The sequence below is a fragment of the Squalius cephalus genome (assembly GCF_949319135.1).
Source record: "Squalius cephalus genome assembly, chromosome: 11".
Classification (NCBI taxonomy): Eukaryota; Metazoa; Chordata; class Actinopteri; order Cypriniformes; family Leuciscidae; genus Squalius; species Squalius cephalus.
The window spans coordinates 19949086-19968323 of record NC_137132.1 but is presented as its reverse complement, the minus strand read 5'-3'; the positions used below and the strand labels follow the sequence as shown (position 1 = coordinate 19968323).

General features: G+C 37.9%; 2 protein-coding genes across 7 annotated transcripts in view; one reads left to right on the top strand and one right to left on the bottom strand.

The window, feature by feature from the left end:
* Positions 1 to 10874, bottom strand: part of gdpd5b (glycerophosphodiester phosphodiesterase domain containing 5b) — a 50377-nt gene extending 39503 nt beyond the window's left edge. For 2 of the 5 annotated variants that reach the window (XR_013822667.1, XM_079885157.1), the window contains exons 1-2: positions 10804 to 10874; positions 10505 to 10599 (exon numbers count right to left, since the gene is read on the bottom strand). The gene's annotated coding sequence lies outside the window, so the exon portion shown is untranslated. Of the gene's footprint in view, positions 1 to 10504 lie in introns of all 5 variants that reach the window. The other 3 variants (XR_013822668.1, XM_079885156.1, XM_079885155.1) reach the window with 3 other exon arrangements.
* A 3866-nt stretch (positions 10875 to 14740) lies between these two features.
* serpinh1b (serpin peptidase inhibitor, clade H (heat shock protein 47), member 1b) lies at positions 14741 to 18340 on the top strand. Of its 2 annotated transcripts, none has more exons than XM_079885154.1 (5): positions 14741 to 14851; positions 16158 to 16771; positions 17160 to 17258; positions 17364 to 17596; positions 17684 to 18340. In XM_079885154.1, the coding sequence occupies exons 2-5, from the start codon at positions 16189 to 16191 to the stop codon at positions 17984 to 17986; spliced, it is 1218 nt and encodes a 405-aa protein (XP_079741280.1). In that variant the 5' UTR covers positions 14741 to 14851; positions 16158 to 16188; the 3' UTR covers positions 17987 to 18340. The 2 variants fall into 2 exon arrangements, with proteins under 2 accessions (XP_079741280.1, XP_079741279.1); XM_079885153.1 differs by lacking the exon at positions 14741 to 14851 and adding an exon at positions 15527 to 15623.
* Positions 18341 to 19238: the final 898 nt, after the last annotated feature.

The window sequence follows — 19238 nt, the reverse complement described above, 5'->3', positions numbered from 1 at the left end:
GCAAAATATGTTGCTTGTGAAACATTGGACCACTATTTAAGTGACACAAATGATACATAAATCCTCAAGTCATTACCTCAAGTCAAGATATGAAATGAACCCGAAGAGAATGCATGAGGATTGCAATCTACACTGGCAGAAAACATTAATGTGATCACAATCAGATTGTATGAAACAGAGGAGAGACCATAATTCTTCATACTGTCGAGAAAACAATGGACCTCTCTGTCATAATGTCATATGGTGAGGTCCAACATCATTTGTGAGTACTGTAAAATAGGGGTAAGCATGAAGCTATGGCACATTCCAAATCAAATGCTTTATTTTTGACATGCTTATTTATTATGCAAAATGCTAGTCTAGGTAAAAATCTATGTATTATTTATTGACTGTCTTTGTACAAAAATGGGACTTAAGCAAATAAATAAACTGTCTGATTCCCTATTAAATATTTATACTTAATTACACAGACCTTTGGAATAATTTATTCCTATTATTCAAATGTGGAACAAAGTGTCAAATATTTTTTATAATTACAGTTAAACTGTATATTACACCATTGTCTGTTGGCAACATACAAACCTTCATGTATGTTTGTGTACACACTTTCATGTATCACTTTGCAATGTCTCTATTTTTTAGTAGCTAAGCCAACAGATTGTTTTATATGTTGCAATGGACTGAGGAAAACATGTCACTCACATGAGATTGCAGCAATAGTAAACCAAAAATTTCCCCCTCAGAAAGTCTCTGCTTGCGAGGTAGTACTTTTTTGAAAGTTCAGGAACTTTCGGGGGTGGGACTTGGGCACGGAAGATGCTGATTGGTTGGGATCATGTCACATTTTGGTTGAATCCACGCAGCATTTAATTTTAACCACCATTTTTAAAGGAGTCATGACCTGCAATTTTCACTTTTCCACGAGAATCAATGTATGTTATGATTGCCTAACGATTATACACTGGCCGGGAAGCCGATATTTAAAAGTGAAGCGTTTGTTTACCCCAGGGTTCATAAACCAGCGCGCGTGCATGCGCACTCAAATACAAGATTTTGATTTCAGCCCCGACTTGACGTCATGACGGGGCAGGATATACCATATATGGACACCGCAGACCTGCCGCAGGAAGCGCGCCCTGGCGCCCCTCCTCCCCTCATATTCAGTCGCGAAAGATGCAGAAACGTAGGGCACACGTGAGTTGCTCTGTTGTTGACTGCCAGAATCAACATGTAAATGTGTTTTCTCTCCCAAGAACGGACCAAGCTGTCAGGGACCAGTGGATTAAATTCATTTTTAATGACGCGGTTCCTACAACCCTTCCCACTGGCTTAACGTTATGTGTCTGTGCTAACTAAACATTTTACGCCGGAATCCTTCACAAATTTGAGGCAATATCAGGCGAAGTTGGCATCGAAGCTCGGGAAAAAGGGGCCATTTTCAACAATCAGACACTTGCCTGCAATTGAAACGGTAAGACTGTGTTTTTATTGCTCTACTGTGTGTAACAAACAGCAGCTAACTGCTAATGCGGCTATTGTATGCTAGCGGGAGTATTAGCTTCGAGGTAAACATGGGGAATGGCTGCTAACGTTACTTTGCAAACAACAAATGACTGAGATCATCATGAATTCGGCTATTGTATATTGATTGCCTAACGCTTATATATGCGGCGCCGTCTAGTTTGTGTGTGTGTGTGCTGGCGTCTCATATGAGTATGTGCGCGAGTTTGTGTGTGTGTGTGCTCGCGTCTCATATGAGTATGTGTGTGGAGAGTTCATATACATGTATGTGTGACTACTTAGTATGTATGCAAGCGTGTTTCATATGTGTGTGTGAATGAAGTTTGATTTAAGCCCTAAACGGCGCCTCATACTTATACACTGGCCGGGAAGCCGGTCGCGGCCAGGTTGGGTTCATTCACAACTTGCGCCATGATGTCATTTTGGAATGATATGCTAAAGCGTTACCTACGGTGTCAACCCCCCTCCTTCCTGCCACCAATCAACGCGCCCCTCATTGGCATTATTATAATGACCGTCCACGACAGCCAAAATATCGCATCAGATCTCGCGAGACAATAATGCCTTCAGAAATAAGGGTCTGAGGAGCTCTGTGTTTATTTTTTTTCCACTTTTCTTTTTTAGAAGGGCCTGAAAGACTATAATACAGCAGTAGGTATCCAAGGTAATACTAGGTCATGACTCCTTTAAAAATCTGTTAAAAAAAAAAAGTTCCTGGAACAAATTGTTCTAGGTAATTTCGGTGGAAAGCCAGCTGTATGTGGATTGTGGAAAGAGGGAAAGACTATAACAACTTCCGTTTCATACAAACTTTAAGCCAATCAAGTGCACATAAGATAAACAAGATAAACCATCTGACTGTACCTGATCCCTTACATGACATATCCATTTATTCCTTATGTAAGAGTTTAACAATGTATTTTAAAGGTGGAAAAAGCTAATTAAATCAGCAGTTTTTTTAAATCAGTCTTTGCCATCTAAATGAATCAAAGGCTAGTTTAGGGACACAACGGCAATCAAAAACAAATAAGCAAGTCCCTCATTTCCTACTAGTAAATGACTAATAGACTGTCATACCAAGACAGCTAGCCTATAATAATCATGATAAAACGCTCAAGAATTGGTGAGGGTATGAACTAGGTCACATGTCCGATGAGTTTCCTTATTCATTTCTCATTCACTGAGAAATCTATCCTCTTGGATGGAGAGTTCAAGCAAACAGTTTTCGTCATGTCTCCCAGGACAAGGAGAGGACATCTTCAGTAGACAAAAAAAAAAAAAACACCCAGTCAGCAGAACGTTGAGCAATGAGCATCTAGGAAGACCTTGTTCTGATTGACCGAAGACACTGTAATAGATTTGAGTTAAATATAGTTCCCTTCCTCTACTGTATAAGCTGCTGTTGTCTTGAACATGGATGCTAGATGCTGTCATTTTTCCACTTGACGTCTATTTAGAAGAAACATTCACTGTCAGGACACAGTGACTTTTCATTTTAAAAAACAAAGAAAATTATTCACTGGCCCTAATTAGAATGTCATAATAAACGCAAAAAACAGCCAATTACTATTATGAATCCAACTAATTTATCTGACCCTAACTAACCCATCTAACCCCTTCAGAAAGCAAAATCTTTCTAAAATCTAAAATGGTATATTTGAAGGCATTATTTAGAAGTTGTGACAAGTGACACAAAGCACTTTTCACAGACTAACTACCGACAGTGCTAAATGCCCATCAGTGTAATTATAAGGGTAGCAATATAGTGTTACAGACGCCTCCTTCCTCCCTGACTGGAGACAGTCTATGATTTAAAATGCCACAGATGAGAGCTGGGCTGAGTCTGTGTACTCAGGATATTTTAGTTACTCACTGGCACTAATTAAAAGCAGCAGGTGGTGCCATTTGGGGGCAGAAAAGTGAGACAGTAGAGGAACAAAAGGCAAAATCCTAACTGACCTGCAACACGCAACAAAGTCTAAGCAACAATAGCCAATAACACATTTGCTCAAAAATGAGAGGAGACTCAACTTGCAATTGATTTAAATTGAGTTATGTTACCCTGTTGCTAAGATAATGCAATGATACTCTAACAAGCATACAATGTATACACACAAATATTAGGTAAAATAATACATTTCCACTGCCAAAACTCAAAAGTTTGGGGTCAGTACAGTTTATTCAGTAAAGGCCCCGATATACTCACGGCGAAGTTTTTTTTCGTTCCTCGCTTAAGTGTAAAAAGACGTTTGAAATACGTGAGCAGCGATATACTGTAAGCGAACATCCCGACGCCACTCACACTGCTGAGATGAATATGTAAATCTGTGCTGCACTCTTTCCTCTCAATAACAAAATAAACACAACAAAAATTAGAATACAACAAGCATTTTTTTTTAAAGCATAAGAATAGCATCTGAACGTGGATATGTTTGCTCGGGCTCTGCAATTCAGCACTCAGTAAATTCACATCATGTTTATTTATAGAGCACTTTATACAATAGATTGCTTAAATGAATGCAGCTTTACAGTATTAAACATGAAAAACAGTGTCAGTGTCTCATTTCATCAGAAGTACAACTTCATTTTCTACTATAAAGCGACTCTCCAGTGTGTTCGTGTTTGACGTCTGACATCGACGGACTCAACAGAAGAAATAAACCAGATACGAGTTCTATGTGAAAGAAGGTGGAGCCTCAGCGCACACCTACCTATTACGTAATCACCACGGACCAATGGGAGTTTGAAGGTGTTTACCAGCCAGAGTGGACTTTTCCAGTAAGTTTGCTTTGGCAAGCCATTTCGAACTCCTGAAGCGAACACAAACCGAACTTCATTTTGGCCTGATTTTGTTCAAAATTACGTCATATCAGTTCGTTCTTTGATTTCGCTTGAAGTATATCGGGGCCTTAAGAATGCATTAAATTGCTCAAAAGTGACATTAAAGACATTCATAATGTTACAGAAGATTTCAATATAAATTAAATGCAGTTCTTAACATTGATAATAAGAAATGCTTCTTAAGCAGCAAAACAGAATAATTTCTGAAGGATCACATGACTGAAGACTAGAGAAATGGCTGCTGAAAATGCAACTATCACAGGAATAAATAGCACTTTAAAAACTATTTTATAGATTTTTCAGTACTGAATGAAATATAAACAGGATTAATTAATAATTAGAATTTTTCGCCTCAGGTTTTGGAAATGCAACAGAGTGCATACAACAGTTGACAAAATAAATCTCTCTCTCTCTCTTTCTCTGACATCTTTAACCCAAGCTTTTCTATGCACATCAGAGACAATAGTTTCAATTACGAGCAGAAAGCTTAAAGATGACAGGGCATCAATTCTAACCAATACATCATTGTGCTAATGTGGAACAGCGCCATTTTTGACAGATCAAATGTGGTTAATTTAATGCCCCATCATTTATTCAGGAGAGTGGTAATGGAGCTAAAGACATAACACCGCTTAGTGGTGCTCTTTAAGTAATCATTCCTCCTTAGCCAACTAATTGACTGCCTGCAATCAACCATATTTGGTTAGATTTTACTCTTGTGTCAAGCTTTCTCCAGTTGCGTTTTGAGAGCCTTTTAAGGATTTGTTCAGACTGCCAGCAAAAATCTGGCATGTTTTTTTGGCATATTGGCAAACTCTAACTCTAAACAGGGTATATTAGCGTGGAATATCAAAACATGGAATTCAAACAGGATATTTATCGTTTTATCCCTAAAGCAATTCTCAATGCAAATTAAATCAAATACAAAAACAGTGGCCCAACCTTCTATAAAAAGCAGTCTTTGCCATAAAAATGTTTTCGAATAAAATATCTTAAAAGAGTGAAACAAAATGAAGGACTTCACACTTCCTACACACGAAGGACAGATCAAAACGAACAACAAACCAGCATAAACATACTGTGTTCAGATGGCTTCACTCACTCCAAACAGAGGGATGCTGAGCTTGGCACGTTCTCCATTCAGCTGAACCCGCTGCCCTCCAAAATGCTAATGCAGAAAGCACAAGAATGGCCTAATGGAGCAGTTTGCAACAACCCCTGGAGATTAAGTCCAGTGTGAGAAAAAAAGTAATTCTGGATCAGACCTTAATCATACAGTAGGTGCTGAAACGTTTCCCTGGAAAACCAGCACCTGACAAAGGCATTTGAGGCATGCGGAAACAGTAGGAACATTGTTCTGGCAGAAACGAAGGCCATCAAATCCTTAACCCTTCCGGTGCCATATGAAATCTCAGAGGCAGTAAACACAGGTGCCATCTGTCTGAAATGGCAACATGGGATCCGTGGCTAATTCATAGTATCAGTCGTGTGACTGCCGTGGAGAACTGGAGGGCAAAACATCCCTTGAATTACAGCACAAGCCTGTTCATTTTTCCAATTGTTTCAAGCAGCAAATTTTTAGATCACCACTCAAAAGTAGAAAAACAAAGATATGTGAACAAACTACAAGTTTGGGCACCTGTGTTGCGATCTATATACAGCACCCGCAGCAGTATTCTGCTGCACATTATAAAACAATTTAAGTAACGAAGAAACAAATTGTGAAGCAAATCCAAGTGTATTACTGAAAAAAATCTAATAAAAAGAGAGGATTCTTAATTTTAAGCATAGTTTGTTGTTGGATGTTGAGATGTTAAGTGGTTTCTTTAATGTTTTTCTATAGGAAAATGCTCTAAATGTGAAACGTTGCACACTGCGTTTAGATTCTGGAGTCATCTATTTGCTGGTACATATAGGCCTATGTTATATTAATAAGGTGTATATTGAATTTGGTCCCCCAATATCACTGTCTAAATTAAATAAGCCATATTAAGCATTTTCTGGTTTTCAAAGGGAAAATGCTTACTTGAAATTGAATGTGTTGCATTCATATTCTGGGCATTGCTGCTTGCCGCAATACACAGTAGTATGCATCATTAATAAGGTGTATACTGAATTTGCCCTTTAATAGCACCATCTTAGTACATTAGTTGGTAAAAGCTTAGTACATTAGCTGGTAAAAATAACTAGAGGGCAGCGGAGGAAAGGAGCCTTGTTTTGCCCTCCAGGTTTGACATCACGTGAAAACTATGTGCAGCAGTAAGCTTCAATTTGTTCGCTGATGATATGATACAGGCTATACTTAATCATCAAACACTACACCTCTGCTTTGCCTTAACCTGTGCTCCAAAATTAACTAAATTTGGCAAGCTAAGGTCATCACAACATATCACTTCAATAAAAAAAAATGTTAGTGTGAAGGGGGCAAGAGCTGATCCTCTACCTGACTCCATCTTATCCCAATGCAACTTTTCAGTGCACCAAAGACAAAACATGTGAGGGCTCACAATCGATTTAAACTAACCACAGATTTCTGCTGTAAGTACCAAGTTAAAAATCCTCCACCATCAAGCACAATGAATATTAAAGGTGCAATACTGTAGGTGATCTGGGAAATGCTAACTTTAGCCTGCTAGCATTGAAAGCATATGATCCCGCCCGCCCTGCAAATCGCCTTCCAAAGCCACGCCTCTTCCAAAACACACGAAAGAAGTCGGAAGTTCGGATCATTTTACTGACTCGGATCTTTGAATCTCGTTCATCAAAATGAACGAATCTTTTTTCCGAGTCATTTTGTTCATTTCAGCAGAATGTATTTAAAATGTTACATGTTAGCCAAATTCCCCAAACACATAAAATGTTGATCGCATTTAGAATAAGAAAAAAGATGCAATGCAAGGAAAAGGCCTAATTAATTAATTAATTATTATTTATAATCGATTAATTAATTTATCTTGGTCTTCCGGCTGTTAGTTTACCTCACCTCCCGATCTGAGTCGTTCATTCATCCCGCGACATCCTCATAAACTGAGCTATGCAGTCTGTAGTACCGGATACAGAATTTATTATAGTTCACGTTTCGAGTCTTTCAACTTCGGGTTCGAGTCATTCGTTCATCACGTGACAGCCACATAAGCTGAGCTATGCAGTCGGTACCGGATACAGAAGGTCAACACAAACTGAACGAATCACTCTCTGAGACAAATCGGTAGTCCCGAGTCATATTAAAGATTCGTTCAAAATGACCGACCCATCACTAGCACGGCGCACAGACCAGAAGCGAGACGAACAGGGACAGCGTAATTGGATTATATCATGTGTCATTCATCGGTGAGAAAACTTTACAGTACAGTGAGTAACAGTACTACAATAACGAACGTAAACAACTGTGTGCCTGCCATTCTCGCTCTGTCTACACAGCGTACGTGAACACGGTGATTATGTATGATGTCTGTGTGAACAGGCTGTGTGCAGTGAATGCAAACACACATTGACTTACAGGGAACACATCCCTTTATTTCATTCGGACCGAACATTTTATGGTCCTACGCCTTCCACAGATGATATACATTTACAAAAATACATTTAGAACGCTTAACATAGTGTTTGCTATCAGAATATGAGTAGATTTTCAAGTATCATAACAAAAAAAATTTCTGTGGAGAATATCCTATTGCAAAATACAAAATACACCTCATCAGATGCGGTTTCTTAAGAGAGTAGATGTCCTTTGGTCCACTAATGATGCAACGCTGTGCTTTGAGTGTCTCGTCCATTATTCCTTGACATGTGGGAGGGGGGGTGTGAACTAATCAAAGACAGCACATGGCTCAGCTCCCACAGGACTGACAATAATAATAGGTCATCTCACAGCATCACCCGGCTCACTTACGATAAGGAGGGATAATTCAATGTTAAACCTGTCATGCTAGATAAATGAAGACAGTTTCCTTAGAGATGGGCGGCAGTTGTGTTTTTACTCAGCTAACTGATGTTTGAAGAGATCTTTATTCTTCCCAAACTAACGCTAATAAAAAATTCAAGTAGATGTCGCAAGATACAACAGCAATGGCTTTAATTTCAGATTTTGGTCTGGTTTTGTTTCTAATGGCATTTTAGATGTGTCAATCAAATGGAATCTAAAATCTAAAAGTCTTCATGCTACTAGTATTGCAAAATACATAACTTTCTTTAAAACATACAAATTTGACTCAGTCAGAATTAACTTTTAAAGCTGCATTTATATGAGTCAATTAAGATACAGATTACAAGATTACACGGAGCAAGATTAACAACCAGTGACATAGAGATATAGGTTATGATTGTACAGATTAGATCAACTAAAGTACATAAAGTGATTCACCTGATTAAAACATGTTCCTGGCAACATTCGTGTCACCTGGTGTCAACAGAAACGACGTATCCGCGTGCCAAACAAGGGGAATTCCAAACAATACAGTTTGTTTACGGAACAATCCGTTGATTATTTTTGTGACATAAAATGTCTTATGGTGTTCCTTGTCCTAAACTTAAATGTAAACATCGATCTTAATAGCATTCAAAACAAAACACTCAAGTTGTGGTAACATATTTGCAATTTGTAAATCTAAATTAACAGGACAAGGTTTATAGTTGCGTCCCAAATGACACACTATACACAGCACTTATGCAATATGTAAATCCATTGTACTATGTGTGATGTACTATGTATATCCTATCTACTGATTCTCTATATAGATCAGTGGTGTGAACTCGCACACGCACTATTTATACTAAAAAACGTCATCGAATAGTGTGTAAGTATACAAATTGGAACGCACCTCATGTTTTATCTGATGATGTTCCTAACGAAGTAATTTGGGTGTAATGGGTGGAGCTAGAAGGTCCAACCACACCATAACCCTACCCATAACTGTTTCCCTCCACCCATTAGATCCATTAGATAGGTGAAACTGGACTAAGGCTGCGTATGAAATCACACAGTCTCTTGAGAGGATACTTATTTTGAACAAGTAATTTCTTCACAACCGTTAAATGTTCTATAGTATGAATGTTTAATATGGATGTAACGTTAATCCGGGCATGCTACATTCGCTATGCTGTCATTATCATGTGACCTGATAGTAAAGTGTGCGCACTTCAGAACCTCGCCAAAGTAGTAGGTCAGCCGGTGTACTTTTTTTGCCTACTCATTTATGAATACTGTGATTTCAGACAAACTTATTGTTTCACATACTGTTTTTGGCCTACTAGTATGGAAGTATGTGAATCGCATACTCTCGAATAGTTTTTAGTTTTAGAATTACTTCACGACCGCTAAAAAAGAATGTTATCGCATGAGTCTGTAGTTTGAATGTAATCTGGATGTGTCATGTTGTCATTATCATGTGACCTAACAGTATCAGTGGCTTCACATCACTGCTGTTTACAAATCCTCTGCCATTCACAAAGTGTCCATCGTATGCACACTTCAGAATCTCATCAGAAGTAGTAGGTCATCCGTGTACATTTGCCAACTCTTTAATGAGTACTGTGAATTCAGACAAACTTATTTTGTCACATACTGTTTTTCACCTACTATATAGAAGGAAAGTATGGCATTTCGGATGCAGCCTAGGTCAAGCTTAACCAATGACGTTCAGAGAGGGAAAGCTGGACGTCATCTGGCTCTGCAGTGAGCACCACTTGGATAAGTGCGAGAACGCCATACTGTTGCTATGGCTACAACGCGATTTCTGTTAAAGAGCTTGTAATCTAACTTTTGAGGTTACTGAAATATTTGAAAGTCCAACATATATATATGTTTAAAATGAATACATACTTTCAAGATCAACCCACTCAACTTTTTGTTTTGAGTTCCATTGGAGGGGATTTTTAAGACTCCCCCACCGCACCCTGTCAACATTGTTATAACGTTACCATCTGCGTCCTAACATTTTTGCATAATTGCCTTTTAATTTTAATTACATTAAATATGACATTACACGAGTAGCCTTGCATTAATTTAACACAATACATGTAACTTAGGGCTAAACAGTTTTTTTTTTCCACCATTTAATGGTGGTCAGCGATTAAACAAATCATTCAAAGTGCGGATGATAAAATGAAAATAAGAAAAACACGCTTATAGCGAGTTTCTTACCTTATCTCGACGCGTTTGCCTGTAGTTTTTTAGCTGGTGAACTCTGGAGGAACGTTTCCTGTATGCGTTCCTTCCTTCCGTCCTTCCTTCAACACCTAACGGGACAGGTAGCAAGCCAACAACTGACACAGCAACTCAATCGAAGGATATTAAAAGAATATGAGACTAACGTAAATTAAAAGTGCGAGTGCAACGGCAGACACGAGAAGCAATTTGAAAAACACTAAAAAGTGTCTGAATTAAAAGGGGCAAGAGGGCATGCTGTTTGTTTTCGGGCTCCGGGCGGTCTTTGTGTGTACCTGCGCTCGTGCTTCTGGGAGACAGTGAAGACAGCACAGAGCAGTCCTGCCGCTAGCTTATGGGCGGGGCCTGTGCGCTGAGGGCGGGGCCAAATGCTGCTCTGTCTTATTGTGCTCCCTACTGTCCAGTTGAAGGAGTCAAATTTTCAATGCAATGCCGTGAGCTAAAAATACAACATTTGTTATGTTCTATTTAGTGTATTTATCATTCATTTGTAAATTACTTTCTTAATCGTAAACTGTCAAAGAAAAAAACATTATTTGCATAGTTTAAAAAAGAGTTTGACCAATACAGAGGAAGGAACTCAAGTGCAGGAGTGAATTATTACAAAAAGTCCTTATTCTGTTTTATTCAAACAAAGGCTTTTAATGTAATACCGGTAACACTTTATTTTACAGTGTCCTTGTTACATATGTTACATGTAGTTACTATAGTGATAGCAGTAAATTATGCATAATTACATGCAACTAACCCTCAACAAACCCTAATCCTACCTTAACCCTATAAGTACATGTAGTTAATAAATATTACTCAGTACTTAAATATACAATTACACTGTAACAATGGCACCTTAAAATGTGTACACTTATTTCATTATCTTTTTTATATTCTTACTCCATTTTTATTTAAAAGGCATTTAACCCTCTGCTCTTTGCATGTCGGTCAAAAAAGTATTTCAATGAATTCTATATTTTTATAATGTTTTTTATTTAATATTTTGTTATTTTAGGGGATTTTTATGGTACTAAATTATATTTACACTGTATTTATAATCCATTTATTCACTTTTTGAGCATAGACCTGAAAATGAAATGTCGTAAATCTTGAATGCTCTAGAGCACAGACTTAAGTTTGATCTCTTTTCAAAGATGACACTTGGCAGATTATTGCTGAAGTGAAAAAAAGTTTTAAAAAGTGAACTTAAAAAAAGTTACAGAATTGTATGTTTATTGTCATGAAAAATGCACAAAAATACAATTTTAAATGTTTATATGAAATGTAGATTTTCAAAAATGCAATGCAAGAAAATCCAAACCATGAATCTAAACAATTTGTGTTTCAAATTTGAGCTTGATATCTAAAAAAAATTGCTTTCAGTAAGAGTTTGTTTGGCCGCAGTACCAAAAGTTTGTGTTTGTGTGTGTGTGTGTGTGTGTGTGTGTGTGTGCGTGTGTGTGTGCGTGTGTGTGTGTGTGTGTGTGTGTGTGTGTGTGTGTGTGTGTGTGTGTGTGTGTGTGTGTGTGTGTGTGTGTGTGTGTGTGTGTGTGTGTGTGTGTGTGTATTCACATAGCAAGTGCCAAAACCTAAAAAAAAATCCCCAAAAAAATAAAAATTTGTTCAACAATTCTTCTAACTGTGGAAAAATGTAAAAACTGTTAAATTAAGTTGTGCTTTCAAATGAATAGCTAAGTTAGTACTAGTACATAATACATTAAATAGTGGAAGTGAAGAACCAAGACTAAAAACTAGTCTGTTGTTTAGGTTGCAGCAGGGTAATTGCTTACCCTGTCATTTTAGGACCTGTTCAAATAAACTGGACACCTATCCTCTAATCAACTCATTCATCTCCAAACTCCTCTATTTGTCTGTGGTAGGCTACTTGTGGATAACCATGCAGGCATCTTTATTTTCTATGAATCTGGAGTCAAAAAGGTCTGATAAATGGACAGTAGCTAAACAAAAGTTTTAAAATACCAAACCCCAAATAGCAATTTCATTTTATTTAATGAGGGAAAAGGAAAGGAACAGACTACCCATGAATTTGAGAAAGCCAGCGTTGTATTATTCATCCGCTCTCTTTTATCGCCATCTAGTGATCAACACGGTGTAGGGTGAAAAAATAAGTTTTGAGTTATGCAACTTTTTGTTCCTATTTCAAAGGCAAGGTTATCTGAATAATTACCTCAAAACCTAAAACATACCAAGCCACATTTTGGGATTAACACCTTAAGAACTAATCATTGTGACTTCAATTTGTAAAAGTGACTAAGGTCACAGCCAATTACTGCTCATCCTTGATGACTAAGAGCCTGTTCATTAAAGGCCCAGACAATGAAGGGAATTACTCCTCATCAGTCCGGGCAAAGATTGTGTTCCATTTAGTCATGACAGAGCCAAAATCATACTTAATAACTCTCACTTAACCTAACGCACAAACTGTGTGGGCTACTGAGGAGGTTTGCATTTGCTTTTATTTTCCAACGACATACATCTTACGTTACAGTGGTATAAAAAGATAAAAGATCTATGAATAAAGGCCCGTTCATACAATCAGCTGGAGGGGGGGGGGGGGGGGGGGGGTCGTTCTGAAAGTAATTTCAACGTTATCGTTTCTCTGTGAAGTTTTCAGTTATGGTGTGGATCTGCTATTTTTTTTATATTATTTTATATTAGATCTTTATAGTTATATAGTTATCGTGCTACGTGCTTTTGTGTGAACAGCCTTTAAGAAATCATTTTGACTTGCAAAAAAATTGTGCCTCTTAAAAAAGACACAAAACAAAAAACAAATAGGGGTTCCAGATCAGTCTAACTACACGATGAAACGTTTGATTGCTGCAATGATAAAACAACATGTTGTGGTAGCCTATTTTGTATGATTTGCATGAATTCAGGTAGGAAATTAATGAATCTGTTTTGCACATAAACCAATTATGCATAGCAAAAAAAAAAAAGGGGGGGGGGGTCTGTTTCTCTTACTTAAATCTCTTTACCTACTTATTTAATAAGAAATAAAAGACGTGCAACGCTGCAATAAGTTACATCAGCTTTTGAGAAGTAACTTAGCTCACATCTTACATCATACATGTTTGGCACAGCCCCCCAGTTCAGCCCATAACTCAATGACTGCAGTGCTTTGTGCAGATTTTCTGAGGTTCCATGAGCATATTACTTTAAACAGATAACTAACATGCAAGTGTTGTGCTACTGTAGCAAGCAAGACATCTGATTCATGCGAGACTGAAAATTTACCTAATATAAACCTGAACATTTTCAAGCTTTTTTTAATCTTTAATGTATTTCTGATGCACATTCAATGCATGGATTGCTCATTTACACAAAGAAAGAAAATTGTTTTTTTTAGTGGACTGTATGCCTTTTCAGGAATTTATGGTTTAACCCAGCAGCATGGGTGTGTGTATCATTAGGGGTCAGAAAAAAAGGTAATAAAGTGGGTAAATTTGGTAAATGTGCATGTTGTAAATTCTTTTTGACGAAAAATGTAAAAGTTGCATAAAGAAAAAGTGATTAGGATAGCAAAAGAGCTCAGACCAATAAGCTCAACAAAACAAACCAAAATTGTAAAAAAGACTGAAAAATCTCAGTAAAATAATAAAAGTTAGTTTAAAATGTACAGTAGCCATTCCTGCACCACACCCACGGCCTGAAAAAGAATTCACAGTTTGACGTGGCAGTGTTGGGGGATGTGAGCTGGGGATGTGTGCATGTCTCTGCATCCCCCGACAGAAGAATCTAGAAGGAATGTTGACAAAGATGGAAAACTCCGTAATTAAACCAGTTATTTTATATATCCTGAAGTTATTTGTGTAGTTTTTTCGACAGACAGTCTATTTTATACTCTAGCATAAAATGCACATTCTGTTCTGCAAAACACTGCCAACTCAGCAGAGCAAATCTGGGCTCAGTGGTAAAATGCAACACATTATCATCTTCCATTACACACTTGATGCCAATATATAAGATTTTTCATAGGTTTTAATAAAGAAGACACTTGTTTAGTTGCAGAGTTTAGCTACATTTTTTGCTGATTTCAGAAGGCTTTAGGACCATGCAGTGGTGGGATGTCAGAGTTGAGGTCATCGGATCCAGAGGGAGGGCTCTCCCAACTTCTCCAGGAAAGCCAGACATCCTCATTTGAATAGCCCAGCTCCAGCTTCTAGAACTTTCTTTCCCGGACTATAAAGGCCTCTGCTTCAAACACTCTGCAGCAAAGCAGCATCCGAGAAAAGAAGAGGAGCACATCTGAGAAAACAAGAGGAGCACATCCAAGGAAAGAAGAGGAACACATCCAAACAGCTGTCCAAGGTAATTATTGGGGAATGCAAATACATTCCAAATATTTATTTGGAATGGCTTTATTTTGTATGCTAAAAAGGCTGCTGCACACAGGGTCAGAGAATACTTTTTTTTACTCTTATTATATATTTATATAGTTTTTTTTTTACTTCTTTTACATTTTTAAAATGTATTTACATGCAACTGAATCCATAATCAACTAAGGTTGTTAATGATTTAGGGGAAACAAATTTCTTTACTTTTGTCATCTTATGCAAAACAAGTCAAAACTAGTTTATATGCATGCACAGTTAAAGGATGTGTAATATTAATAGTTGTTTTATATATATGTTTAGTTTCTTCTTAGTGATGTGAATTTGTGCAGTTGTTTTTCTTTTTTTCTTTACACTAAACTGCAAAGAGTGATCAAATTTTTCCATTGGGAATGGTTTTATGCTATCACTCAATCAGTGCAATTCACATGCGGGTCTACTGTGGAAGTTCTGATTGGTTGAAAGTTTCTCCCTAAGATCCTCTAACCAATAAGAAGAGTCCACGTGTCTTTCTTTCTCTGTGTGCATGAAGTGGCAGCAGTGCAGACTTCTCAAATTTCTGCTTCAAATCGAACCTTAATTAGGACGAGAAGCAAGGAGTTCAAGTCACTGATTTTGCATGTGACTTTGTTTTGCACTATAACCAATGTACATAAATATATTTTTGTGTAGATTACCCAAATGCACCTCTTGTCTTTCAGAGTGAAAATCGCAATCGTTGACAACTATGAATATGAAAACGTATCAAGGTATCAGATGATAAAAAGCAACATACAAAGAAGAAAACAATATGTGAATAATCAACCACGCTGACTTACATCTTGTGCTTGATAGTGAATAAGGACACATAACATCTTACAACCAACTTTACCCTCAAGCATAGTTTTAAATCGTAATTTCAACATGCAACGTAATCTCTATATGCAGTAAACTGTTCTGATATTTAATCAAAAGTGATTTGTCACATTTCAGAACTTTATCAAATAAGCAGGCTCATGTTAAGCCACGCATTCCTGTCTGATTAGTCATTGCCGTTGCTTTTGTTTAACTCGCTTGACCGAGAAATCATGGCCTACAGGCATCATTTCTGTAGGTTTACCAATTTAGGGTACATATAAAACTTAAATTAAAAGACAAAATGATTTCAAACTGATATAAAACTCATGAACAAACTATTTACTATGCAGCCTTTTGTTCCTAAAACAAACACATAGACATTTTAAAATTAGCATTGGTTGTTGAATTTGCACTCAGTATCACTGATCTCCCCTCTTCTCCTCTAGGCTTTCGTTACTACCCAAAAATACAGCAAGCATGTGGGCGTCCAACCTCATTACTCTATGCCTTTTGGCTGTGGCCGTGTCCGGTGAGGACAAAAAGCTGAGTACCCATGCAACCTCCATGGCAGACACCAGCGCAAACCTGGCCTTCAATCTCTACCACAACGTCGCCAAAGAAAAGGGACTTGACAACATCCTCATCTCTCCTGTGGTGGTGGCCTCCTCTCTGGGCATGGTAGCCATGGGAGGCAAATCCTCCACTGCGTCCCAAGTGAAGAGCCTATTGAAGGCTGACGCCCTGAAGGACGAACATCTGCATACAGGCCTGTCCGAGCTTCTGAGTGAGGTGAGCGACCCCCAGGCCCGCAACGTCACGTGGAAGATCAGCAACAGGCTGTACGGCCCCAGCTCTGTCAGCTTCGCAGAGGACTTCGTCAAGAATAGCAAGAAGCACTACAACTACGAACACTCGAAGATCAACTTCCGTGATAAGAGAAGCGCCATCAACTCCATCAATGAGTGGGCTGCCACGTCCACAGCCGGAAAGCTGCCAGAAATTACCAAGGATGTGCAAAACACAGACGGTGCTATGATCGTCAATGCGATGTTCTTTAAACGTAAGCATTTATGATGGCTCTTTAAAATGAAGATAGATATTTGTATAGTTTTAGGAATGTATTTTATTATTCAATTATATTTATTATTGACCTGGGAAAAGCCCCATTTGTTATTTTCTTAGGATGGATTTTTATTTGAATAATTCCAGGATAGTCTATTTCATATATCATATTATTGTTAATTATAGATCTGGAACTAGCCCCCAATTGTAACGTCCTGGCTTTTTTAAAATATTTTTTTTTAAGTTGGAATGGACATTTACTCTGATAGTTCCAGGAATGTCCATAAAATTATATTATAATTATTACTTTTAGAGAGAGCAAGGCAAAAATAGCAAAAAAACACAGTACTGACTAAAAATGTTAATGTTTGTTTCTGTTTCCACAGCCCACTGGGATGAGAAGTTCCACCACAAGATGGTTGATAACCGTGGTTTCCTGGTTTCCCGCTCTCACGCGATCTCTGTTCCAATGATGCATCGCACAGGTAAAACCAGCAGCTTATCTTAAGGTCTCTTACCCTAAATCTACTAATTACAAAACAGTACTTGAAACTATGAAACTCAACAGTATTTAACTTGGCCTTTTACAGGCATCTATGGCTTCCATGAAGACACACAAAACAAGCTGTTTGTGGTCAGCATGCCTTTGGCACATAAGAAGTCCAGCATGATTTTCATCATGCCCTACCACGTGGAGCCTCTGGAGAGACTGGAGAAACTGCTCACTCGCCAGCAGCTGGACACCTGGGTCAGCAAGCTCGAGGAGAGAGCCGTCGCCATCTCACTGCCTAAAGTTAGCATGGAAGTCAGCCACGACCTTCAGGTGAATCATTTTCGCTATATAGCTGGTTGCAAACCACAACTAACATTTTAAGCATGATGTATGAACTTCTTTTTCCTTGCTTTGCAGAAACACCTGGGAGAACTTGGTCTCACTGAGGCTGTGGACAAGTCTAAAGCTGACCTGTCCAACATTTCTGGCAAGAAAGATCTTTACCTCGCCAATGTCTTCCATGCCTCTGCCTTCGAGTGGGACACAGAGGGAAACCCATTTGACACCAGTATTTATGGTAGTGAGAAGATCAGGAACCCCAAGCTCTTCTACGCCGACCATCCCTTCATTTTCCTCGTGAAAGACAACAAGACCAACTCCATCCTTTTTATTGGCAGGCTTGTTCGGCCAAAGGGTGACAAAATGAGAGATGAATTGTAACTTTTCTGCTATTTGAATTCTATTTTACGGGGTTTTAAAATAGTATTATTGTTGTTAAAGGTGTGACCATTACCTCATGAGCCCATTCCAATGGATTATCTGTGTTTAGACAATCTAAGTCAAACTGTCAGTACAAAAACATTGTTTTAAGGAGATTGGTGATATACATCAGGAGCAATGCAGTCCTATAGGTGAGGAATTGGAACCCTACAAATGTATACAAAGGTTTGACATCAATTAGTTAATGTGCATTATTCAATCAGATACTATGCTTACATTAAGTGTAGTGTCATTGATGTTAAGCTGTAGTATTGTGGTATTTATGATTGTGCTTGTAGAAGCCCTCTTTATGAACATGTGAGATCTGTGTAGACCTTATCTTTAATGTTTAAAGGGAAAAGGTATAGTCTTATGCAAGTGTTCCTCAAGCACAATTGTAGGTAATCTGATTTCACTTCCATCAAGATTTTTTGACTCCTGCACTGATGCCTGTCTTCTAAATTCTCCAATTTGTTAGATGTCATGTTTCATTGTCTTTATCTATATCTTTTGAGAAAGTGTGCTGATTTTTTTTTTAAATCAATTTTCCTTCTGTTTATGTTTTTTTTCAATAAACTGAAATGAAAAAATATATATTTTGTCCTGGATTTGTTTTTTAATTTTATGTTTTAAGTAATGCTTCAAATAAATAAATACATAAAATATAATAATAAAATAAAAGTCACACTCATGAATGACTAAAAATCAATAATGACAGATAAAGGCACACATTGTCATTGCTCTGTCAAGCCTTATAGTTTAATCCCAGTCATTCCGCCTGGTTTGATGTGACTAATTCCTCTGTGTGCTGGAATGTGGAGCTTCATCTGTGTGTTTATTCCACTGAGGGCTTAAATTGTTGTCTCACCTGTTAGGAGACATATATTTTGACTGCCTGCTGTCTTTATGGCACCACCATAAACCCCAAAACCACAAAGAGCACATTTGATGTGGGAACTCAGTTACTTCCTTTCACAACAGAAGACCCATCCTGTAGGCTGAATGTGTTAATGAGAGGACGTATACAAAGGACGGGTTAGAGGCTGGAGTGAAGGGCTCTCATGGTGATATGGCCAATCGGGAAAGGTTAAAGAAATATCCAAAGATGAGATTTGGTCAAGATAATTTACCAATGCGTAAACATTGTCAGGATAACCCTGCAGACTTAATGTAATATGTTGTTCATGAATGAAAGCAACTTGTTTAAGGGATA